Source organism: Xiphophorus hellerii, chromosome 13 (assembly GCF_003331165.1).
Source record: "Xiphophorus hellerii strain 12219 chromosome 13, Xiphophorus_hellerii-4.1, whole genome shotgun sequence".
Classification (NCBI taxonomy): domain Eukaryota; kingdom Metazoa; phylum Chordata; class Actinopteri; order Cyprinodontiformes; family Poeciliidae; genus Xiphophorus; species Xiphophorus hellerii.
In genome coordinates this window covers 13,958,589-13,985,209 of record NC_045684.1, presented here as the reverse complement: position 1 = coordinate 13,985,209, position 26,621 = coordinate 13,958,589, and the positions used below count along the sequence as shown (strand labels likewise).

General features: G+C 40.4%; 3 protein-coding genes across 9 annotated transcripts in view; all 3 read right to left on the bottom strand.

Annotated features, from left to right (window-relative positions):
• csmd3b (CUB and Sushi multiple domains 3b) overlaps nt 1-26,621 on the bottom strand; it is a 642,306-nt gene that overhangs the window by 483,983 nt on the left and 131,702 nt on the right. The window lies entirely within an intron of this gene.
• LOC116730782 (NLR family CARD domain-containing protein 3-like) overlaps nt 1-26,621 on the bottom strand; it is a 56,509-nt gene that overhangs the window by 27,290 nt on the left and 2,598 nt on the right. Inside the window, exons 2-4 of the mRNA XM_032580272.1 lie at nt 24,519-24,657; nt 23,488-23,607; nt 3,231-3,242 (exon numbers count right to left, since the gene is read on the bottom strand). Of these exons, the coding sequence (XP_032436163.1) occupies nt 3,231-3,242; nt 23,488-23,607; nt 24,519-24,646 (260 nt within the window). The 5' untranslated portion in view covers nt 24,647-24,657. The remainder of the gene's footprint in view (nt 1-3,230; nt 3,243-23,487; nt 23,608-24,518; nt 24,658-26,621) is intronic.
• LOC116730783 (uncharacterized) lies at nt 4,639-8,855 on the bottom strand. 2 transcript variants are annotated; one of them, XM_032580273.1, is made up of 10 exons: nt 7,913-8,855; nt 7,389-7,500; nt 7,099-7,196; nt 6,846-6,899; nt 6,615-6,695; nt 6,387-6,476; nt 6,241-6,294; nt 5,838-5,882; nt 4,952-5,126; nt 4,639-4,797 (listed from the first exon to the last, which is right to left on the bottom strand). In XM_032580273.1, exons 1-9 carry the CDS (start codon nt 8,148-8,150, stop codon nt 5,008-5,010), a joined length of 891 nt encoding a protein of 296 aa, XP_032436164.1. In that variant the 5' UTR covers nt 8,151-8,855; the 3' UTR covers nt 4,639-4,797; nt 4,952-5,007. The 2 variants fall into 2 exon arrangements, with proteins under 2 accessions (XP_032436164.1, XP_032436165.1); XM_032580274.1 differs by having other exon boundaries at nt 6,846-6,896.

Genomic DNA, 26,621 nt, shown 5'->3' with positions numbered 1-26,621 from the left:
CGCTACGTTGCAGGAAAACTCTGAAGCTTCTTGGCTGGTTTTGGCCTCTAAACTGAGACGCTCTCATATGAAGTGAAATGTTGCACATTATAGGTGCTGGAGATGACCTTTAACCCCTCGCTGTCCCAGGTTTTAGGTAGTGTCGAGGTGAAGAGCCAGACTCCTGATCTGCTGTGAGTGACGTGACGCTCGGTGGAAGTCCTGCATCCTGTTCCATCTTCATGTTGGAGACGTGAGGCTTTGCTTCTCCTGTCTGGGATTTGATGGGAAACGAGTCACAAGATTCAGATGATTTCACAGTCGTCACTTTGACGATGCAAACTTTGGTTCCTCTCAGTGTTTGGTCTGTCAGAACACTGCTCAGGTTCCTCCTCAAGGTTTTCCTGCTTTTCTTTAAAGTTGTACGACTTTAAATCCACACAAATAAACCATAGAAAGTCGGTTATTATCTCATCTTCTAATGCAAATTTTCATCCGTCAACAAAAGCTGGAAAACAAAACTGTTCTCCTGGAACAACAGCTGTTCAAACTGATCCATCACATCTGTGAGCATCATGGAGTTTATCTCTGTTTCATTTCAACTTTGACCTTTTATTCCTTCCTGTTGCATCAGAAACTTCCCGTCCTTAAAGTGAATCAGACGGTTTGAGTGAAACCAGGTTTCAGGTGGACTGAAGTCGTCTTCACTGTGAACTTCATCAACTTTCTGCTTCACAACAAAACCTTTCAAAGCCAAACACACATCCAAGCAGCTGAGTCACAAATGATCCAAGTTCAAATCTTGTGTTTCTTTTCTCTGGAGGATCTGCTCAGGACGTCTGGATCTGTTCTGAAGTGGATTTAATGCTACAGATCCGGAGGAAGTTTTAGTGTTTGGCTCTGAATCTATAGAGCTGCTATCATGTCTCATTTTAGCTCAAGTTTTTTCACCATAACAGAATAAAATCACATTTTGCCCCATTAACATGCTCTTTAAAGCTTTTTAAATGAAACTAGTACTTCATATTTCTGCTGAATTCAACTCTTCTAACTTGAACTCAGAGTATTTTTCTCTCTTCTGTTCCTGCAGATCATCAAACAGATCAGATGAAAAATAAAACTGAAAATCTTCAACATCCTGATCGACGTCTGGAAACTATTTGAAATAGAAACGTAAAATGTTCTGAGGTCGGTGACCGCCTCGTCGTCGGCCTGTTGCTACACCTGCACGTGAAACCAGCAGAAACGCTGTCACCATGGAAACGCTACGGGGACACCTGTGGTCCAAACATGGAGGAGGCAGCATCATGCTGAGGGGAAGCTGGTCCCAGTTGATGTGAGTCATTTTGATGCTTTTCAAGGTCATAGTGAAAGTAAAAAGCTTCAACATATAAAACATTATTTTATTAAGATAAATATAGCCTTCTCAAAAATAAAAACAATTTTTACTCTGAAGAATTTTAAAGAACTAATAAAATTAGAATTAGTTTTATTATAATGAAAACTATTTTGGATAAAAACCAAATTAAAAACTAAAACTTTTCATAATAATGACAAAAAAGAATCTGAATTTGTAATAAAAACAAAATAAAAAGCCAATAAAAAGAGAAAAGTGTTTAAAGCCATAAAGTAGAACGATAAATAAAGCGTACTTCTTGAGGAGGAGTCGGTCCAGCGCTCCGTCTGAGGTCGTCTCCATGGTGACCTTCAGCGTCTCCTTGACCTCTTTGAGCCGAGGGTCTCCGGTCCGACGCCCCGTGGATTTCAGAGCCTGAAGGCAGAGACGGCGAGGCGGACGGCGTCTCCGTGTCCGTCCTCTGGAGACTCACGCTGGGACGTCCTCCTGTCCCTCTGCCATGGTGGAGAACAGCAGATCCTCCAGGACGGCAGGACGCCGCCTTCCTTCTCCTGCAGGAAACACAGAGAGGCGGCGGCATGATGCTGCCACCGCCGGGCCCCCGAGGGCCGCTGGTGTCTGGGTGCTGCAGCAGCAGCCGGAACAAGCTGCGGCGATGAAGACCTGGAGGAGTCTTCATCACTCTGGGAGGTTTCCATGACAACTGTCAGCAAATCTCAGTTTGTTTTCTGCTAATGTCAAAAAAACACAATTTCACTGTTGCAGTGTTTCCATGAAATAAGAAATGAAATTAAAACCACATGTGAATAATTTATCTCCAGAGAAAAGTCATTAATATTCATGGCAGACACGGATGGAAAGTTCAAACTCATAACTCAGCCATGGTGGCGCTAGCGCTCATCATCTATCAGCCAATCAGAGGAGACGTCAGCGTCTCGTTCAGGCCTTGGAGCGATAAGCCCCGCCTACTGTGGAGCGGCTACCTGTGCTGCGTTTTGGGAAATTGTATTTTGACAGAAGAGCGGTGGATTCAACATGTTGGAACGACTCTCAGCTTTTTCTCACCTGATGCTGTGAAGCTCTGGAGGAGCCAGAAAAACTAAAACAAACCATCATCCTCCAAACACTTCCTGCCGTCTTCCTGGTTTCCGCCCAGCAGTAACATCCGGCTGTTGATCACGTGACTCGTGATGTGAAAAAAGAGTTTCGATTGGCTGACAAACCTCCTCATCCTACCGCTAAAACTTTCATCCAAACCCCTCAGTGGGTTTATTCCGTTACATTTCTCAGTTTTTATAGTTGATGGAAACGGAGCGACTGTGGAGGGACACAAACGATGAGGGCGGGAATCGAACCAGCAACCCACCGACTGCAGGATGAACTCCTGCTGCTCCTGTTCTGATTTCCTTCACATTTGAGTTTCATCCACCAGAACATGATTTAATCCTGTTCCTGTTATTCCATGTAACATTCTGGAATAAAACCAGGGATTTAATCCACACAATGTTCAGATTTTTCTCCTTCCATGTTTCCAGCTGGTGGCCTCAGAGAACAGAAGATGTTTTAAAATCAAAACTTTAAACCAGAATGAAAAACTAAAGCAGCATCAAGCTGCATTGTAGCTGAAAAACCCATTGAGCTTCAGTGAAGCGGCTGAGATGAATCGTTCTCACCTCCATGTCCAACTGGAAACTCCTGACAGCAAAAACTGCAGAAAGTTTTAATCCCGTCGCCACTGACAGGCTGAACCAGATTCTTTGCTTCTCATTCCTGCTGCAGCTGCAGAGTCTCTTGTTCTTTCTAGTTTCCTCCATATGAATCTAGGAGAGAAATGTTTCTAATCAGATGTGACCTCTGACCTGAAGAATCCTCTGCAGACGAAGCTCATCTGCACTTTTTTCTTCTTCTTCTATTTTTAAGGAAGTTGGCAAAAAACTTAAAGTGTCGCAGACACGATAAAACCACAGACATGATTTACAAAGATGAACTATTGACCTTTCATACCTCTGTGTGTGTGTGTGTGTTTGTTTCTAATGCCTTGTGGGGACAATTTTCCTGACATATGCTACGTTGTGATAGCTGCGCAAACATGGGTGTGTGTATACATATATACACATACATACTTTTAAGTACAATTCAACAACCTGGATGTCCATGTGACAATATTTTATTAACATTTATTTTTTTTAAAAACCCTACTGTATTGTTTTTACCTCTAAAATATATATTTCTCAAATATCTACCCAGATAGCACAGAATGATTGAAACAACATTGAATCAATGTCAGCCAGAAACATTGAATCAACGTTGAACGCTGACATTGAAACAACATTGAAAGTGGTCGGTGACTTGTATGTTGAATCAACGTTAGGGTTTCAACCATAACTGACATTATATCAATGTTGATTCAACCAACATCTGTATGTCAACTTGTATGCATATTTGTGTTGATAGTACATTGAATCAGTTATGTACCAATGTTGATTCTACATTATATCAATGTTGAGACAACCATCATCTGAACGTGGATCTGCATCCGGATTTCTGTTGATCCTACATTGAATCAATGTTGATTCAACACTCATTTGACTGTGGTTCTGCACACATATTTCCGTTGATTCTACATTGAATCAATGTTGATTCAACACTCATTTGACTGTGGTTCTGCACACATATTTCCGTTGATTCTACATTGAATCAATGTTGATTCACCACTCATCTGAACGTGGATCTGCATCCGGAATTGTCTTGATTCTACATTGAATCAATGTTGCTTCGACAGTCATCTGACTGTGGTTCTGCACACATATTTCCGTTGATTCTACATTGAATCAATGTTGATTCACCACTCATCTGAACGTGGATCTGCATCCGGAATTGTCCTGATTCTACATTGAATCAATGTTGCTTCGACAGTCATCTGACTGTGGTTCTGCATCCGGAATTGTCTTGATTCTACATTGAATCAATGTTGCTTCGACAGTCATCTGACTGTGGTTCTGCACACATATTTCCGTTGATACTACATTGAATCAATGTTGATTCAACACTCATCTGAACGTGGATCTGCATCCGGAATTGTCTTGATTCTACATTGAATCAATGTTGCTTCGACAGTCATCTGACTGTGGTTCTGCACACATATGTCGGTTGATTCTACATTGAATAGGTTAGGAATCAACGTTGATTCAACCTTCATCTGAACGTGGTTCTGCACGCACATTTGTGTTGATTCTGCATTCAATCAATGTTTATTCAACCATCATAACCATCATCCTGAAATAAACCACATAAAAACACCATGGCATTGCTTAAATATTTTATTTAATTTCAGTCTTCTGGCCGTCCCTTTGGTTGCCTTTCAATGCCTCCCTCCCGGTCTGGTGCATAGCGAAACCATTTCTTTACTGTTTCGCTGTAATTTTGATCAGTTAGGCCTGGTTCGAATTGACGAGCAGCAACTGAAAGACACAAAAGAACATCATTACGATGGAGGGTATCTCACATAAAATGTCTTATTATCCCCTACCCTCACTTTGTTTAGATTCTGATTCACCAACAGTCTCATTTCCTACAATTAAAATTCAAAGCCCTTTTCCAGTAGAGGAAGCTCACCTAATATGCACTCTTGCAGGATTGTGTCCTTGAATGGCTTTTTACTCTGGGAATGCCTATGTTTCTTCCCAGCCCAGTTGAACTGACTTGCCAGGGCATTTCTCATACAAGTTGTCAACATTCTTCTTATCATGTTGGCTGAATTGGTGCCTCCTACTAGAGCCAGTCGAGCAATCTACATCAGAGACAAGTACATGAAGGCATAGCATTACACAGCAGCATTATATCATGTAAATTAAAAACACAGCAGAGACATAACCTTGTTTTGATACTGTATTTATGCTTATGCACTGATATTCCACTCCATAGTGTTCATTCATGGTCATGGATATTAGCGTTATTAACCATCCTGGTCCCAATTTGGGTTAGGTCAAAATTTAAATCATCTATGTGAATAATTGCAAAATGTTTCATAAATAGCACATCTACAAGCTCTGTGACATGTTCAGAACTTGTAGATTACAATTTGTGTTCAAGTAGCTAAAGAGCTAACATTTTGCCCTTAGTAAAAGACTCACACTGACATAATCTACATTGATGCTGATCAGTCTTTCAAATGAATTACCATCTTTTGACGCACTGTCTCTTCAATCAGTAATGACTCCGCTTTACTGAAATCTTCTTCACTTTCAATTGGCAGCTGGAAGGGGAGTACAAGGTTTGCTGGTCCTTGTGTGCTACCTGGTGTAATGTTACTCTGAGCCAATTGTTCTTAATGAATTGGACATCTCTGGATAGATCCTTCACAATCACAAGAGCTTCAGCAAGCATCGATGTCATCTTATGGATAGTGAGGTCTTCAGGAGAACATTAAAAATCTTTAAGTGCAACATCAAAATAACCTGAAAATGACACATTACAAATACATTATGTCCAATAGACTTGCCTCTCAAAAGCTGCCCATTATTGCTGGCCCTTTGTGTGGTTGCATCTGCAAAACACAAATATTCATGCACAGAAGTTTAAAGGTTAGGTGCCAAAATGACACCGACTTTCTTTAGGTGTGAAATGTTTCCTACAGATCTTTTATAGATAAGGACATTTCTGCATCTAATCAGGAGAGAACTCTGATGAGTGGAATACACAAGATCACAATGGCAAAAAGAAAATACTGTCAGGGCTTTGTGTTATGTTTGCCTTTAAAAAATAATGCATAAGTGTCAAAGCATTTAAAGAGTTGGTGTCATTGCTCACACAGATGTGAGCAATGACCACAGTTCAAATATAGACACAACCTCACACATTCAGATCACAAAATGTCTACAAATGTTGGATGACTGTCTTGATAACTTCGAAACCTTGATTAGGCGCTGAATCCAATACATCATTCTGGTCGGAGTTTGCTTTTAAGTGAATAAGAAATGCAAAAACTTAGCTAAAGTGAATTCATTAGTCAACACAGATCACTGTATATGTATGTAGTAAAGTGGGTTACTCTGTGATATATCCAATGGCAGCCTATTTTGTGCACATTGTGAGAGACCAGGGCGATGGTTATACTGCCTTGAGCTGCATCCAGACAACCCTGTAGATATAGTTACATTTCGCAATAGTTTACAAGTGTAAGCACAAGACACATAATCTAAATGTTTGATCAAACTAACTAATTAGCCAGAATCACTAAGATACCCATCACTATTACTGAAAGAGTACAGTATCATACCAATACTTGTACTTTGTCGCTGTGGATTCTGCAACTTGTGGTACTGGACACAGTGGGCTGTAGCAAAACCTGGCATCTCAGCTTGAACACAAAGTAGGAAATACACAAAGCAGTGAGGTTATTACTGTAACCTTCCATATGAGAAAATGTGAGACTTACATTCAGCTGACTGCTCTATATTTAAAGCATTGCTTTGACATCACAGTCTTATGAGACTGCTTGACGACTCACCATTAAGAACTTCATCAGCTAGTGATTGTTGGTAGTTGCTAGCAACAAGATCTACTAAGAAAAATAGGAAATAATTAAGAGCTAAAACTATACACAATTAGTTTTAGCTCTAAGTGCTAAAACTATACACAATTTCAGCAAGAAACACAATTTCAATCAAATTAAAATGTCCTTTTATTGGTACACTGTTATATGTAATTCCTTTTGTGACTGTGTAGAAGTGAGCATAGTGTCAATATAAAGGAAACAATACCTGGACATCCAACATCAGGTGGTTTGGCAAAACGCTTTCTTTTTGCACTGCTACTCTGATGGTCTTCAGAATCAGAATGCATAAACTGCTGATTTGGCCTACAAAACATTATGATAATACACTATATGAATATTACAACTGTAGTTAAGATACTACACTTATTAGTCAAGGCTACCGTCTGAATACATGGACACTCTGGCCACTTTGAGCCATCCTTTTAGCAGTGGTTGTTATTTTCTAGTTGCAACGCCCTAGGGAAAGTTATCACTGTGATAAAGTTAGTAATGTACCTGGATATTCTTTTTTGGCGGATAGCTCCTTCATCATGAGATTCAATTTCAGATGTTGGACACATTGTGGTGTTATATTTTGTCTCTCGTTTTTTCGCCTCATCAAGGGTCTCTGTAAAGAGCAGAGGGTAAATGCCAATTTGCATGTCTGCAGTCCAGTGCAGAACTACCCTAACAGCTCCTTCCCAACTCCCAAAAAACAGAACAATCACACCTGTGTGAAGCGCTACTATCATACATCATCTCATTCTGGCCAATCACTATTTGCCTCCTCACATTTGTCTTCTCTGATTTTACATACACAAAACATCTCAGCTGGACCTCTGAGGTACCAGCGCTTTATTATAATTATATATATTGTTTACTTGGTTTAATGTAGCCTCCTAAACAAACTTTTGCATCTGTAATGTCATGTCCCAATAGATAAACATACTTGAAAAGAAGGAAATATTGAGCTGATTTATCTATAACATGACAGCACGACTGTGTAGAACAGCTGTGCATGTGTTGCACCAGTTACTCACCACACGTAATGAGGACTCGTACATCCGTATAGGTGATCCATTTGTCGTCTGGTTGCATTCCGTCTCGAAGGGCTTTCTTGAGTGTTATGTGTTTTGGGGGCCATAACAGCGTCTGTTCCTCAGCTTTAAACCAGCTCTCTAGAACTACTGCTGTCCCACCATTTGGGAACTGTACAACTGACCACAGTGCCTCTCTACTCATCTTCGAAGGGCTAGGGATGAAATGAGAACTACTCATGATATCTCCTTACAGGTCATCCCCATTTCACTCTTCAAAGCCAAAGTGCACTACAGACATTGTAGTTTTTGGCCAGTCAAACATGTTATTTGCACAGGTAAGAATTAGATAAATGTTATTTTTAGGTAATTTATGCCATGATATACATCTCAGTTACAGATACTGCACTTTGGCAGGGCAGCATGACTATGCTAAATGAAGTAGTGGTATTACAATGGCACCATCCATGTCTGGACAGAGAAGGCATTTGCGCTTGATAGAGGCCAGTCCAACTACCCCTATATTTTCTTTCAAGCCACTGACTTTGTATGTGCCAATGTATGATGATTCACAGGGATACATGTAATATGGCTGTTTGTGTCCGTACATTCTGACGATTATATATGTATCCTCTTCTGATTTAATAATATTCTCTATTAATGCAAATCCATCTCCAACTTCAACACAATTGTCTCCTTTCTTTGTGGACAAAGTAAACCGATGAGTGGAGACCTTCCTGTACTGTTGTGACGAAATAAACTGTGTGGGGACTGGACCATCAATGTGGATGTTAAGCAACTTTGGATAATCTCTAGAACATGTGGGTCCAACATGTGAGGTTTCAGACAACCTTTTAACTACCTGTTGTAGTGTCTGATGTGGCTTGCGTAGAAGATGCTTAATTTGACCAAGACAATTCTCAAAAGGAAATCCTGATATATTATCTAGATTGCTGAACCTCCTGTATTCTTCAGCCAAATGAGTAAGCTGGTGTATATTGTACACAATTTCATCTTTTCCATATAATTCCCCAAAGTGTTCAACAAAAGCAACCATCAACTTTTGTGCAAAGGCTAACATTTCCTCAGATATACTAGGGGACAGCAACATGTACATTCCAACGGAAAACAACATAAAATTGTCATACAGCTCACTGGGGAGTGAATCCTTCAAAACAACAGGACCCCAATATAACATGAAGGATCGGAACTCAGTAGCTTTCCACCGATCTATCTCCGACAGTCCCCTTGGTTTACGGTTAAACTCAGAAGGCGTGTAGAAACGTAGCTTTAGGAGTTTATCTGAAATGCCTGCTGCAGTTTGGGAAGGAAACTTTGTTGCTAAATGTTTCCCCTTTAACCATATATGAAGCATTTTCCTTGTAACTCCGAGACAACAGACATGCATGTAATCTGGTGGAAACATAGAAACCATCTTAACTAAACCAGATAAAGGGCTCTTTCCAATGTGATGTTCCTCATCAACCATGTCAGAGAAACTGGAGTCTGTCCTAAGTTTATGCTTTGTTTCAGGAAATGTCATTTTATTCATCCATACACCCTCCTGAAAGCATTTGTCACAACCTGAATAGCCATTGAATCCTTTGACCTGCTTAATATAAGCTCTTGCCGGCGCATCACAAATAAAGGCAGAAATTTCTACATTAAATTGCTTACCATTATAAATAATGCCATTACACAATACATTCTGAAGATCTTTGACAAACTGAGCCAGGTACTCAAAAACACTCACTGGCTTGCTTAGACCACAAAAAATGCCTACAACAAATGGGGACTTTGTGTAGTCACATGTCAGACATCCAAGTATGGGCCAAAACTGAAGTTTGGAACTTTTAAATAAAGGTAAGCCATCTATATTAAACTGGATATTAATAGTAGTCATAGTTGATGGTACACACAAACATGCCAACCGTGAAAGCACCCCTTTGACTATTCCAAAATGATAATAATCTCCCCCTTGAATTGTAGTGATGGGCACATTTCTGGGTGTTCCAAGCAATGTTCTCCCATCTTTTGGTAGGGTAGGGTGAAACATTGTCAAAATAGACAGCAAAGATGACAGTGCAACCAGAGAGATTGAATAGGATGTTGCCCAATACTTTAAACTTATCCTGAGCAAATCATTATTGTCATCACTGTCAAGCTCATCCTCCACTATACTTTCAAAATGTGCTTCTGACTCACCTGGCAAGTCAGTATTTTCATTCACAGCACTGATAGTTAGTCGTCTGTTTAGTGGCAAGTCTGAAATATCTTGACAAGGTAGTACATCCAACCTGCACTGACAAGAGGCTGCAACATGATATTTCTTCTGTTTCTTCCTTGGATTAGCATTAACTATTAACTTATACTCGGTGAGGATTTGCTGCTCTGTCTCTTTCAATAATTTGTTAACTCTACGTCTTTTAGCCCGAGAAGAAGCCGACATCTTAAAGAGTGTGGTGGTGCTTTACTCTAATGTAGACAAACTGCACCTGTTTACCTACAATTGTCTTCTTTCTTTAAAGCTGTTATATTTAAATATAGCTGGAAAAATAAAAAAAGGAGATGAAGAGATTCAGAATAAGATGCTGCATTTTAATATGCAAGATGAAACAAGCCGAAACATATTTGTACAATTAGATCCATATCAAGAAAGGCAATTATTATAATGCGAAAGTTACTGTTCATTTTAAAATACCAGCATAAGCAAATGCCTCACTATAGCAGGACCAAGCATCCTGAGACCTCACAAAGTGTACAACCCAACTTTAGTGTTATCAAAATCTGATTTAAAGTTAGTTTTTCAACATAATTATGCCATCACTGCTTATTTCCCTACCAAGCTGCAACTTAAGCGCAACACAATGCAGTTGGTTTATAATAAATAGGTTAAGATCAAGGTAGATTGGCCACACTTACCACAAAAGTGCTGGGGGTTGAATAATTAAATTCAGAAACAGGTTGCACCAATCCTGCTGCAAAGGGGCTATGTGGTTGGGACATACCAGTCATGAAATGGGGGAGGTGGACCACCTAACTCCTTTTAGTGACTTCTATGTGTTTTTGTGTCAACATATCACACATACATAGTCAGTCATAACATTTACAGACAAGTAAGAAGATGTACAGGACAGAATTACAACCCAATGTTACCAACACATACTACTTAAATTATAATGTGAGTAACCCTCACAAAAAATACAAGTAGTTTCACCCGGAGTCAAAGGAGGAGAGGAGGAGAGTAGAAAGGGGGAGGGAGGTTGAGGGGTAGACAAGCCAGGTGAGAGGTGAAGGGTGGAGGGAGAGGGGTTGGGGGTTAGAATGTGAGAGTGAAGTGGAGGGGTGTAATAAACACCCCTCCACTTTTAGAACATTTAGATTACTAGTTCTTCCCCAAATCTTGTCCTCAATCAAACTGACCTGCGTGTTTTCAGTTCAGCAAAACCCTGTTAATCAGATGTCAATTAATATCATGTGTGCTGAATTAGGGAAATGCCTAAAACTTGTAGTGCCTGGAGGACCAGTGCTGAAACACACTGGACTCGACGTTGGCGGCATTTCATTTATTTGATGTTAACCACAAAACATCATTGATTTAATGACACAGTTTCAACATTAGTTAATTGGCTAGAATTGAATGGTTGTTTTATAGTTGATCCACCATCAATTGTCGACCTCAAACATACATGAAACCTTTGTGATAATAATTCAACATTGAATTAACATCGTGTGCTATCTGGGTAGTTCTTTCCCAAACCTTGTCCTCAATCAAACTGACCTGCGTGTTTTCAGTTCAGCAAAACCCTGTTAATTAGATGTCAATTAAAATCATGTGTGCTGAATTAGGGAAATGCCTAAAACTTGCAGGGCAGTGTGCCTGGTGCCGGTGCTGAAAAACACTGGATTCAATTTTGGCATTTCAATCAATGGATGTTAATTGGCTAGAATTGAATGGTTGTTTTATAGTTGATCCACCATCAGTTGTCGACCTCAACCAAACATGCAACCTTTGTGATGGTAATTCAACATTGAATTAACATATATTCCAACAAGCCAACAGCGAAGCAGCTGTGTGGTTGGGCTATCCCACTCATGTAAACGGTGGGGGTGGACCGCTCCACTCCTTTTAGTAAGTTGTAGATGTTTTTGTGTCAATATATCACACACACACAGTCAGTGAGAATTGTTATGAACAAGTAAGAAAATGTACAGAAAGGAATCAGCACCCACTATCCTCTACAGTGCTTAATTTAAATGTGATAACCCCCGCTCAGTAATAAAATGCTCTGACCCAGAGCTCTGATGAGGAGGAGAGGAGGGGAAGGGGTGAGGCAAAACAGCTGACATTGATTCAATATTGATCAGATGTTGATCAGACATCGGCATTTCAGTCATTAGATTTCAACCACAGAACAACATTGATTCAATGACACAGTTTCAACACTGGTTACTTGGCTAGAGGTGGATGGTTGTTTGATGGTTGATCCACCGTCATTTGTCGTCTTCAACCAGATATCAACCATTAATCAGACTTCGGCATTTCAGTGATCAGATTTCAACCACAAAACAACGTTGATTCAATGTCACAGTTTCAACGGTTTGATTGGATGGTTGTTTAATGGTTGATCCACCGTCATTTGTCGACTTCAACCAAAAATCAACGATTCTAACTATTTTTCAACGTTGATTTAACATCATGTGCTATCTGGGTATTGTTACAGCTAATCGTGGATCCATTTAAGTAAATTTAAAGCAAGTACACTCTGCACTTGGAGCCGTGTTCGGAAATGCGGTCGGCTAAAAAAATATATATATTTTAACATCTTTCCTGATCTGAATACAGTAAGCTAAACGGCATGGAGGATTAAAATAAAGCTGCTGTTACTCTATCTGTACACGGTCAGCTGCATAGAAAAAGCTACAACAAAGAACATTAATAAAAACTGTATTGGTTTATCATTAAACACCCAGCAACACACATTACATTAAAAGAAATATTTAAAAAATAAAATGAGCCAATCACCTCATTATCCCACTAATTCCCTGAGGCCTGAATAAATCAGTAAAATCACAGTAAACAGCTATGATGGGCTACATTGAGTCCTAAAGTTTTACAATTAAAACACGAAATATGGAGTTAAAAAGGTAAACAGCCAAAACAAACTGATATATTAAAGCACTGAGAAACAATGTCTATGATGAAAACTTTATTATTTACAGATTTTCAGAACAAAAATAAAAAGATAAAAATATGTAAAAATCGTTTTCTTCAAATTATGGATGTTCCTGAAAACTGCTCTAAGATCAGAGTTTCTGTAGGACATCCAGTTCTAAACTGGTTAAACTGGTTTCTGTGATGGAAGCTGAAGTTTCTCTGCAGTTTCCAGTAAAGCATCTTTTTATCTGTGGAGCTTTGAGGAACATTTTCATGTCAGCAGAAGGAGGAAGCAGCAGAGAAAAGAGGTTTGAAGTGTCTTTCATGGCTTCAAAGCTGAACTGAAAATGATTCCCATGTTTCCATTCTCAGACCATTTCTGGTTCCAGGATGAAAATGAATCAGAGAGAAAAAAGATCAACTTTCCAGTTGAATCCAGTTCAGATCAAAACTCCATGAAGCCTCTAAATGGAGCCCAGTTTGAATTGGATCTTTATTGATCCAAAGAGACAAACAATATCAGACACTAAATGACAACATGAGAAAATAAACAGGAGGGAAATCTTGGAGGTCAGAGGTCATCATCATGATCCAGTCAGAGTCTCTTTACACTCAAACTGCTGCAACTTCAACCTCTGAGGATCAGCAGGACACTGAGACCATTTTCTACTTTACTGGGATCATCAGTCGCACCGGTCAGAAAAATCAGAATAATCAGAACCATCAGAATCCTCAAAATCACCAGAATCCTCAAAATCACCATTATCATCGCACCTGCAGAGAGAAGAAGGAAGGAAAGAGCACATCAGTGAGTGTTTCCAGCCTCTCTCCAGCAGCAGTCAGTGACGCAGCACATCCACTAGATGGTTTCCAGGCTGCAGTCAGACTGATCTCAGAGCTGTGACCAAGATGAACCCGATCAGTTGTTTCCTGTTGAACTGAGAGAACAAACAGATCTGAGATCAGATCTGCTGCTGCCACAGTTTGATGGATGAGGACCACTGTCTCTAGACATGTTGGACGGCTGGACGCTGGAGTCCAGCTGGACTTCCTGGAGACATGGACACAGCAACAACACTCATCTTCACACCAACACAAACGCAGGAACACAGCAAGCTGCTGCTCCTCTGATTGGCTGATTGCTGTCTCTGTGTCCAATCAGGAAGCCTGAACCATTCTCCTCCCACTGAGAAGCTGCAGCTTCACTGGGAACACTGGATCTTTGCTTTGATGCTAACTGGGTTTAGTTCAATATGCTGACAGCAGCTGGACTCACTACAAACATTTACTTACTTTACAGTCTTTACAAGATTCTTCAGCTGCTGAACATCTGAATCCTTCAGGTTGTTCAATCTCAGGTCCAGTTCTGTCAGACGGGTCGGGTTGGACTTCAGAGTTGAGGCCAAATAATCACAGCTGATCTTTGACAAACTGCAGCCCATCAATCTGAATAAAGAATAAAAGATGTGACCTGAAGCCAACAGGATGCAGGTTAACCAGTCCAACAGAACCAGTCAAAGATTCTTATCAATATTAATGCCAACAAGCTGCTGCTTCAATAAAGACCTGCTGACTTCAGAACCAGAACCAGAACCAGAACCTGGTACTGGGTCATGTTGTGTTGGAGGATTTTAGTCAGTAAAATAATTCCAGGTTCTGATCAAAGTGTTGAAGCATCAATCATTGATTATTGATTTGTTCCTGTCAGATTCCAGGAATTCACTTTTCTAGACTGGGTTGAATGACCTTTGACCTGCTTCACATGAGGGGGATTTCTACACACTGGGGGTCCGAATGCTGTCCTGTTCTGACCTCAGATCAGCAGGTCCAACTCAGTTACACAGAGGGACTAAATTAAACTCTGGATCCTCACCCCCCCCACAAGGTTACCAAGACCATGGTAACCCCCCACCCCCACCCATCCCCCCTGCCTCTCTCACCACCATCACAGCAGATCAAGTGATAGAGGAGCTGCAGAAGCTATATCCCAGGAAGGCAGCCGGGCCTGACGGACTGTGTCCAAGACTGCTCAAGGTCTGTGCCGCCGAACTGGGAAAGCCTCTGGAGTACATCTTCAATTGGAGTCTCAGGCTCGGGAGAGTTCCAACAATGTGGAAGACATCATGTCTCATCCCTGTCCCTAAGAAATCACACCCAATAGAGCTTAATGACTTCAGGCCAGTCGCTCTTACATCACATTTGATGAAGACTATAGAGAGACTGGTTCTGGGGATACTGAAGCCACAGGTGCGCCATGCACTAGACCCATTACAGTTTGCATATCAGGAGAAGGTGGGTGTCGACGATGCCATCTCATACCTCTTGCACAGGACTCACTCTCATCTGGACAGGGGGAAAAGTGCTGTGAGAATCATGTTCTTTGATTTCTCCAGTGCTTTTAACACCATCCAACCATCCTTTGTGACACTGTTATCAGCAGCACCAGAGCGCCACAGGGAACAGTCCTTTCCCCAGTCCTGTTCACCCTGTACACGTCTGACTTCTGCTACAACACGGAGTCATGTCACATGCAGTTTTCAGAAGACACTGCAATTGTGGGGTGTGTCAGGGATGGGAAGGAGGAGGAATACAGGAACCTGGTGGAGGACTTTGTGCAGACTCAACCACCTGCAACTCAACACAACCAAGACCAAGGAGATGGTGGTGGACTTCAGGAGATCCAAGTCTGCCTTGCTGCCAGTCACCATTGAGGGGGTCAAGGTGGAGGTGGTGAACACATACAAGTACCTGGGAGTACATCTGGACAATAAACTGGACTGGTCAGCCAACACCGATGCACTCTATAAGAAGGGGCAGAGCAGGCTGTACTTCCTGAGGAGGCTGAGGTCCTTCAATGTCTGCAGCAAGCTCCTTTGGATGGTCTACCAGTCTGTTGTTGCCAGCGTCCTCTTCTATGCTGTGGCATGCTGGGGAGGAGGCATTAAGAAGAGGGATGCTGGACGACCAGACAGGCTGATTAGGAAAGCTGGCTCTGCCGTGGGGACTGAACTGGACTGCATCACGTCAGTATCAGATAAAAGGACCCTGAACAAGTTACTTAACATCATGGACAACGATTGTCATCCACTCCACAGTACCATCATGCAGCAGAAGAGTCTGATCAGCTGGAGACTACGCTCCCTGACATGCTCAACAGACAGACTCAGGAAATCATTTGAACCAAGGGCCATACTACTGTACAATGCCTCACTGAAGGGCAGGGGAGAAGTGGACTTCTCTGCTTAGGCCATCGACACAGCAGACTTCACCTCCACACTCTTTAGCACTTAGGATTTTAGTGTTTTTTAGTATTTTTAGCTCTTAGTAATGTTGATCTGGTAATTGTGTTTATCTAGTAATCTAGTGTTTTTGTAATATATTGTGTGAACTGTAGTGTATGTTGTGTGTAATGTCTTAAGCTGCTGGGACTTTGAATTTCCCCTTGGGGATTAATAAAGCATTCATCATCATCATCATCCAAGCCCAGGAACAAACTCAGAAAATATTTATTAGAACAGAAGAAATTAACTTTGATTTATGATCAATTATATATAATTATTCACAGAAATATCAATAATTATATAATTACATACCTCAATCTCTTCAGTCTGCAGCCTTCAGTCTGTAGAAAACCACAGAGCTTCTTCACTCCAGAACCTTCCAGGTTGGTCCAGCTCAGGTCCAGTCTTGTCAGATGGGTCGGTTTGGACTTCAGAGCTGAGAACAGAGAAGTCCAGCTGGTCTCTGACAAACTGCAGCCATACAATCTGAATAAAGAATAAAAGATGTGAGCTGAAGCCAACAGGATGCAGGTTAAAACTGAAATATGAACAAATAAATAATAAAAATGTAGAAAATTAATTTCCCTGAATGTAAAAGAAACATGATGAACTGATTCTAACATCTGATCCAGTCAAACTGGTTTAAAGAGTCCAAACCAGCAGAACCAGAACATTTGATCAATAAAGAAACTCAAAGTTTTCTATTAGCCTGGATGAGTTGAGCAATTTCTGCTGGTTCCTGATCATCAGCTGGAGACCCGACTTGGTAACTGGATCAGAACCACTCAGTTTCTTCATTAATGGCCTTGGGTTCTTATTAAAGCTGCTGAAAGCCAATGGAGGCCATTATTTCCTAAGGAGACGTGACCTGATGAAGCATCATCACAGAGACGAGGCTCCAACCGACTGACAGCTGTCAGACTGAAGAGGACGGTTCCTCTCTGACCCGGCCCAGCAGAACCACAGCTTCAGGACAAAGCTGAGGAACCTGCTGCTGCTGCAAACCTCACTTTCATTCATTTCATCTAGATTTGCTTTTCTACAATCAGTCATTTCTTAGATTTGGTCATTAATGATGATTTGAACTTGTCAGTGTTTGTGGCTCGACTCTGGAGGAACAACATTTCATTCTGGATGTAAAGATGAGAATCAGAAATAAGAAATAAAACAATCTGAATCTTTACCAAACCAAACTGAAACATCTCCATCATTAATTTACATCATTTGAATTATTTGACTCATTTTGTTCATCAGTAAAAAACATTTTAAAGTAAAAAACTGAAAAACAAAGTTCAATAATCTCAAAGTCTGATATAAGAAAAAAATAATATATAAGGTAAAAAGTTTTAGAGATTTTATTCTGACATTTAAACAGGTTGTTTTAAAACAAAATATATTAGAATAAAAGCATTAATTAAACTAATGTTTAAAGTATAAATGAATGATTTTATTGTATAAATAAAGAAAACAAACCTCAGAATCTTCACTTTACTGACTGAACTCTCCAGGATCTCAACCAGAGGCTTCAGATCAGAGTCTCCACCTTTATTTATGAAGATCTGATTTATTTCCAGTTCAGTCAGATCTGGGTTGGACTTCAGAGCCGAGGCCAAAACTTCACATTCAGCATTTAGGAGCGAACAGCCACCAAGTCTGTGATTAGAAGAGAAATAAATTCAGTTCTAATGAAATCAATCTGGATCATAAACAGACTAAAATATGATAACAGTGATGTCATCATCTGATCAACATCTGATCTTCAATTTACTGAGTTTGACCCCACAGAGAATCTGTGCAGTTCCTGGTTAAAGTCCAGGTTCTGGTTCTGGTTCTGGTCCAGGCTTCATGTCCTCAGACCTTCAGCTGCAGTCAGATGTTGAAGATCTTCTATCATCTGTGAAGGAAAGTTCAGTTTTCTCTGCAGCATCTGATGGAGCTGCAGCATCAGAGCCTCAAAGGAGCTGAAGCAGCTGATGAAGAGGCTGACTGAGCTGATGAAGGAAACTACTGGAGATGATGGAGAGGAGGAGGAACTGCTCACAGCTCGGACTTGGACTAGACCGTGTGGCTCAGAGGAACAAAGGTTTGGATGTTAGAAGAAATTGTTGCTAAACTCTTAAAGAGCTGAAGACCAAAACAGAGCGTTTGGGTCCAGCAGCATTTTTCATGGTGAAGCAGTGAAAGTTCTCCAGTAACTAGAAGAGGCTGGGATGTCTAAAGAGTTGAAGCTCATGTCTCTCCAGGTCTTCATGGCTAACAGCTTCAACAAAGGCTGCAGATGAAGAGTTGATGAGGAAAATGGTTCCAGCTCTGGAAGCAGAGTTCTCAGAGCTTTGGGAGGATCTGACAGAAACTAGGACTTTTTCTGGAGCCAGACAACAATCACCACATTTTGGTCTCATTTACAAACTCAGAGGAAACTAGTGGGAGGAGGAAAAGTTGGTTCACTAAGTTTCTAACTGGTTTCCATGACAACAGCAGCAATTATTGGGGTTATTTTAAAGTGTCCATCAAACCTAAACAGTGATTTTATTTTTTAAAAAAAACAAAGATCCTAACAGGAGTAGCGGCTCAATGAGTGAAGAGGAGTTTAAAGTGTAAAAGTCTCTCTGACTGATTGGATCTTTCAGACAAAATAGATTTTTTTCTAGAGTTCAGGGTTTTCTATTCATTTAAACATGAAAACTGATAAAAAGATAAATATTTTTAAAATGATCAAAATGTCTAAAACCAAAAGCTGCAGCTGTCCTGGATGAGCTGAATGTTTAGATGGTTGAATGGCTGAAATAGTCCAGAGGATGAAGGAAGAAGTTAAAGACCAAAAACATCCAGAAGCAACTTGAAGAAGAAGAAGAAACAGAAGGACAATAGAGCTGAATCAGCATTCACACAATGAAAACATCTGGACTCACCGAGCCTTTCTGCAGTTCCTCACAGCTGGAACCAGTCTCTGTCGTCCTGATTCTGATGTGTTGTACTTCTTCAGGTCCAACTCATCGAGAACCTCTGACATCTGCAGCATGAAGGCCAGAGCTGAACAGTCAGTCTCTGAGAGCTGCTTCCCTGAATCCAGCAGCCGTTGGATCTCCTGATAAAATGAGACGTCGTTCATCTCCACCAGACAGTAGAAGATGTTGATGCTTCTGCCAGGAGAGATATATTTAGTGTTAATCTCCTTCAGGTTGGTGATGATTCTCTGGATGGTTTCTGGACTGTTCTCTGTCTGACCCAGCAGATCTTCTAAGACTCTCTGGTTGGACTCCACAGTGAGACCATGAAGGAAGCGGACAAACAGGTCCAGGTGGCCATTTTTACTGCTGAGGGATTTCTCCATGACTTTCTCCATGAACTCATCTAGAGATGTTTCTCTGTATTCTTCTCCCAGAAACGTCTTGATCACCTCTGACTTCCTGCTGGTGAAACAGTGGAGCATGTAGACTGCAGCCAGAAACTCCTGGATGCTCAGATGAACAAAGGAGTAGACGGAGATGTCGCACGTCCCTCTCTCTCTTTTAAACATTTCAGTGAACACTCCTGAGAACAACGCAGCATCTTTGATGTTGATGCCGCACTTTTTGAGCTCTTTGTCATAGAAGATCAGGTTTCCCTCCAGCAGCTGCTCAAAAGCCAGTTTTCCTAGAGACTCAATCAGCTTCTTGTTCTCTGGACTCCAGATTGATCTTGTCTTTTTTCCTCCATCATACTTTTCCTTCTTGATTGCGAAGTTAACCTCCAGGAATGCTATGTACATCTCAGTCAGAGTCTTTGGCAGTTTTTCTCCCTCTCTGGTCTTCATCACATCCTCCAGAACTTTAGCAGTGATCCAGCAGAAAACTGGGATGTGACACATGATGTGGAGACTTTTTGATTTCTGGATGTGGGAGATGATCCTGCTGGCCTTCTCTTCATCATCTCTGAATCTCTTCCTGAAGTACTCCTCCTTCTGGGGGTCAGTGAACCCTCTGACCTCTGTCGCCATGCCGACACACTCAGCAGGGATCTGATTGGCTGCTGCAGGTCGTGTGGTTATCCAGAGGAGAGCAGAGGGAAGCAGTTTCCTCCTGATGAGGTTTGTCACCAGAACATCCACTGAGCTGGACTCTGTAACATCAGTCAGGATCGGATTGTTCTTGAAATCCAGAGTAAATCGACTTTCATCCAGACCATCAAAGATGAACAGAACCTGGAACGTTTTAAAGCTGCTGATTTCTTTGGTTTTAGAAAATAATTTATGAATCAGTCCTAATAAACTGAACTTTTCTTCTTTCAACATATTCAGCTCTCTGAAAGTGAATGGAAATATGAAATCAATGTTCTGGTTGGTTTTGCCTTCAGCCCAGTCCAGAGTGAACTTCTGTGTTAACAGTGTTTTCCCAATGCCAGCCACTCCCATGGTCATCACTGTTCTGATTGGTTGATCTCTTCCAGGTGGGACTTTAAAGATGTCTTCTCTTCTGATTGTTGTTTCTTGTTTCCTGGATGCTGTTTCAATGTGTCTGACCTCATGTTCCTGGTTGACCTCTCTAGTTAACCCCTCTGTGATGTGGAGCTCTGTGTAGATCTGGTTCATATCGGTTTGATTTCCAGCTTCAGCGACGCCTTCAGAGAGACTCAGGAACTTCATCTTCAGAGACGCTTTATGGTCACTCTGACACCGAATATCAAAATCTGAAGGAAAACACAATAAAACCAGTTTGTGTATGAACTTCTATGACGGAAAAATAATTACAGAAAACAAATTATTTTCTGCCAAGGTGTTGAAACCTGAAAGTAATTCCAACTTCAGTCATTGAGGAAATGTAGGTTTTATGAATAGAACTCAGTCTTGTGCTCACTGAGGTGACGGATAAAAGAAAAAAGCAAATAAATAAAAGGTTCTTGCTGCACAAAGATATTGGGAATCAGTCTTGTTCATTAAAACTTTCATGATTTTCTCTGTTTGAAGGTTTCAGTTAATCAGACATGTTTCCCACAGAACGACCTCTGACCTTAGAGTTTTACCCAATTGTTTAATTTGAAGTGGCATTCTTTTTGAGCACTGTGCTGGAAACAAAGAACCAAACTGGCCACTTTATTAGGTATGCCTGGCCAGTTACTTGTTAATGGTTTGTGATAGAAAGGCAGCAATGGCTGAGATGAAATCTTGTTACAGCCAATAGAAACATGAAGGATCCAAGATTAGTTGAAAAAATAGGCTGATAAATTTTTATTTCAAATGTAGAAAAAAAAAAGAGTGAAAACATTGTAGCCTGTTCAGTTTTGCTAAAAATAAACAAAATATTGTCACTTGGAAATCTTTCATCTCCACACACTTTGAAATGTGTGGAGATGGAAGAAAATCCAGAAATGACAAGTGGAAATGAAAATGAGGAGAACCAACAAGATGAAGGGAAAAGAACCTTATTTTGAAAATGCCAACCTGAAAGGAGAGTTTATGCTCCGAAGAGCCTCAGTTTCTAAATCAAACTGTTTATGATTAGCATCTGATTAAATAATTTTCTCAAATATATTATAATGGTGAGTTACAAATCCTGAAATTAACTTCATTGTAAATTAAAACATCTACTCATCTTCCATGTATTTTATTTTACATTAGCTCATGTTTATGGTGTTATTCGCCGCTAAAATATTAAACAAGTTTACTACTGTTCACATTATGAAAATATTTTTTTGTTTTTAATTATTATTTTAAAGCATCCGGGGCAATTCACAAGCAGAGAAGAGAGGTTTGTTAACAGTGTTCTGATCACGTTCCCTCAGACATCAACAGCAGTCCCTCCCTCTCCACCCAGACGCTGTTCTGTTATTCAGAACATTAAAGTTTTACTCCAGACCGCCATGATGAACTGAACTGAACTCAGAAAGGAACAAATCAGTTCATTAAGTGATTTGATTCAGTTCATTCACTGAACTGACCACTAACCCTGTAAAAATACAGAAAAAGCTTAGCAGTAATGTTGGTTTGTCATCCAGTTTGCATCTGACGTGAGGAGCTCTTATGTCGCCCCCCACAACAATCTGACCTGGGCGGTTGCCCGTATCAGAAGCTGCCACTGCCCTGGACTGATCAGGTGATGCCTCTACTGGTACCAGTTCACAAAGTCCAGTATCCACTGGGACAGGTTGAGAACCTCAAACTAATTTAACATAAATTAACTTAAATAAAAGTTACTGAATGTCAGAGCCTGTTGGTCAGGCGGCCAGCTGTTTGTCTGATGGACTCCATCTTAAACTGATGAGGACTCACTCTGACCCAGAGCCTCATGTGCCTCAAACTGTCTGAATAAATGTGTTTATATGAACATTAATCTGGAATAACTGAGCAGGACAGACTGACTTTCTAGGATCAAGATTAACCTGAATTAGAGACGACTTCATGTCTGCAGATTGGGAATGTCTGAACCTTGAATTCATTACATTCCTCTTAACATTGTGATGTGGTAGAACCAAGATAAAGTAAGTTGTAAGCCTCATCATATTGATTCTATAAAGTGTTTGTTGTATTTAGAGATGATAATATGGGTCATCAACACATATATTCCATTTACACCAGCTGGAAAAACTCAGATTTAGCTGAAAAAAATCACAAAAAGACTTTTCAAATCTTGAAGTTCCACATTTCAACTATAAAAAACACGAGTCTGGTTCAACAAAGATGATAGGAGGAAACTCTGATTGGAGGTGTTCAGTTTCACCTGGAGCACAGCTGCTCCTCTCTATGCATCCAGGAAGATCTTTCCTCCATCCATCCCTCCGTTGTTCATCACTGCTTATCTTTGCAGGGTCATGGAGGGACTGGTGTTCAGCAGTAATCAGGCGAGAGCTGGGGTTCACCCTGGACAAGTAAAGACATTTATTCATCAGTGAAATAGTTCACTATCAACAGGCTGGAGCTGAAGATGTTCATGAAGATCCACCACAAACTAGAGACCAGAAACTGGGTCAGAACCTCAGAACACAGTTTTTCCTCCCCGGTTGGTTCTGGTAACTCAAATCCCAGATAAGGTCACTATTAAACTAAAATGGTTTAAATTATATATATATATTTTATCTCTGCATCAGATTCTAATCAGAATCAAAGTTAAACCCTGGTTGGTCTCTGCAGAGTCACATCCACCAGATAGAAACTGGTTTCTTACTCTGGTTCTGATGGTCCAGGTTCAGCACTGAATTCTGGAGGTTTTCTTTTGTACACATCACTCCTCATGGACGGACAGCTGGATCCTGGAGGTTCTGCTCTCCATCTGTGGTTCTGCCCTCTGAAACACAAACATGTTGTTATTCAGATCATCAATCAGTGAGAAACTCTGAGATAAAAACCAGAGAAGAAGATCTGAACACAAACTGCTGCAGAGAAGCAGAAGGTTTAAAGCTCCAGAGTGAAACATTCAGACTGATCTGCTGGGTCAAACTCCACATTTTCTTCAGAACTGGTTCTACTGGTCTGGGTCACATGGGTCAAAGCAGAACCTGCAGGACAACAGGCTCATGTTCCAGTTTGATGGATCTGAGCAGATCATATTTCTAGGAATTATTCCACAAAGTTCTTCTATAATATCCATTAATAGAACTACAAATCCCAGAATGCACTGCACAGCATCACAGTGCTGCCATCTAGTGGCAGAAGGTGGAGATCAGAGGATCAGGTCCATCATATCAGAACCAAAAATGTTTAGCTAGTAGGAGGAGCTGATGTGGGTCATTAAAGACCAGAACCCAAGAACCGACCAGGAAGCAGAACCAGGAGACCAGCTCAGTCCTCTACAGCTGCTTTGACCTTTGACTTTTCTGTTCAGAGCTGCTGAAACTCAGTGGCTGTGGCCCGGTCATCAGCCTATCTGGATAAACTGGGTCCAGTGTTCCCAGTATATAAAACTGGACCCAGTGTTCCCAGTACTTAAACTGGATCTAGTGTTATCAGGATATAATCTCTGAATTGTTGCTCTTCACATTATTTTTTTGTTTTCATCCATCATTGATTCACTCAGACCTTCTTTCAAACTCTATTGATTTACTGACCAACATCCTTCATGTCTATTCAGCTTTAATGTAAAATATTTTTTAAAAATCAAGTTACATTTTTATTTCTAACTTGAAGATCAACCAGTTAGTATCAGATCTATTATATTTCTGTAGATTCACATGCACAAGTTAGAAACTGGTTCCTTACTCTGAGTCTGATGGTCCAGGTTCGGTACTGAAGACTGGAGGATGATCTTTGGACCGGTCACTCCTCATGGACGGACAGATGGATCCTGGAGGTTCTGCTCTGTCTTTTTTCAGATCCAGATCTTCCATCTTCTGAACTTCTGGAGAGAAAAATCAGAACCAGTCAGTCCCAGTAATCCAGGTCCAGTAACTGTCCTGTGAAGCAGAAAGCTGGTTCCCATCATAGACTCAGAGGATCAGAGGAACCTGATTCCAGCACAACCTCAGAGATTTCTGAGAATTTAACACCTTTTAAGGTCAGGTGTGTTTTGTCTTAATAAATCTGGAATTTTGACATCAAAGTTTTTGGTCTTTCAATCAGCAACAAAGAACTTCTGCCAAAAACAAAACAAGAAAACATGAACCAGCAGAAAACACCAAGTACTTCACTGGTTCCAGTCTGACTAAAGAACAGGGATTTCTCTGTGTCAACAGGTAACTTCTCATTGAAATGACAGTGGGGTACCACAAGGTTCAATTCTGGGGCCCCTCCTATCCTTAACCCTTTCATGCATGAATTATGATCCTTTGTGTCAGAATTTTTTTTCCATTTTCTAAAATTTTTTTCTTAAGGCATAAAAAAGGTAGGAAATTTTTTTTGTAAAAATAATTTTTTTATTTTTTTTTATTTTTATGTGATCAATTGTAATTTTGTCCAAATACAAAGTTGTTATTTGAAAAATACATCAGTAGTATTGTTCCTTAAGGGTTATCTGATGTCACAATATTTTTTTTACTTGCAAGAGTCGTCTACAGTAGAAGGAGGGACCGGGTCGGTTCTCATGCTTTTTTGTCTGTCGGCCATATCGTATTTAACAAAAATAATTTCTTGCATTTGCAGCTGATGGCCAGTAGTTGATGGTATATTTTATGATGCATTAGTGTCCACTTCAGTGGTCTGTGTGCTTTTATAACATAAAAATCCACAGGAAGCACAAGAAAATGGCTTTTAGATAGCTGTCCACTGTAGTGACCACCATGCATGAAAGGTCCTGCTTGGTCAGGTTATAACAAAATAATCAGATTATTTACCAAGACTAAATGACACATAGCTCTACATTATGATGTCACCAGGTGACTCTGAACCATCCAATCACTGAACACATCCTTAGAATAGATAAATATCTGGATTTACCAAAACCTTCTCCAGCTGAACACAAACAAAACTGAAGTTATGTTTGAACCTACAAACATAGGTTTGAATGCACAGCTTCAGTTATTACAGTTGGAAACTGGAGATACCAAGATTTTCTGACCTTCTCAGTCAAATAAAGACAGTTACAAAGTCGGCCTTCTATCACCTGAAGAACATTTCCAGGATTAAAGACTAAAATCCCAGCAAGATCTAGGAAAACTCACCCATGTGTTTATCTTTAGTTGCATTGATTACAGCAACATGTCTGACTAAACAAATATATCAGAACGCTGCTGCTGATGTTCTGACTAAAACCAGAAAGATAGATCACATCACCCAGTTCTAAACTCCTTCCATTGAGAGAATAGACTTTAAAATACTGTTGTTAGTTTATAAATTACTGAACGACTTAAAGATCTGCTGGTGTATCAACCTTCCAGACTTCTCAGGTCTTCTGGTTCTGGTTCTGCTCTGCATCCCCAGAACCAGAACCAAACACAGAGAAGCAGCATTCAGCTTCTATGCACCACAAATCTGGAACAAACTTCCAGAAAACAGCAGAACAGCTGAAATCAAGACTAAAAACCATTAGCCTGTTTAGCGTTGCCTTTGAAACATAATAACTAGAAAATAAAGTAACTCTTTTCTGTATTACAACTTTTAATAACTTTTCTTTATTCTTCCACTATAATGTAATGTTGCTTTTTTGTTTATTATGTAAAACTTTAAACTGCCCAGTTGCTCTAATGTCTTATGCTAATAAACTTGATAACTTTGAGTCGTCCACTCCTCCATGATGCTGTTTCCAGGTCTGAACTGGATCCTGATCCAGGTCTGTAGAAACATCCAGACTGAGGTCAGATGTAGTGAATGAAGGAGTGAACATTTCCTATGAAGCAGTGAAGTGTTGGTCCTGAACTCAGCGGCTTG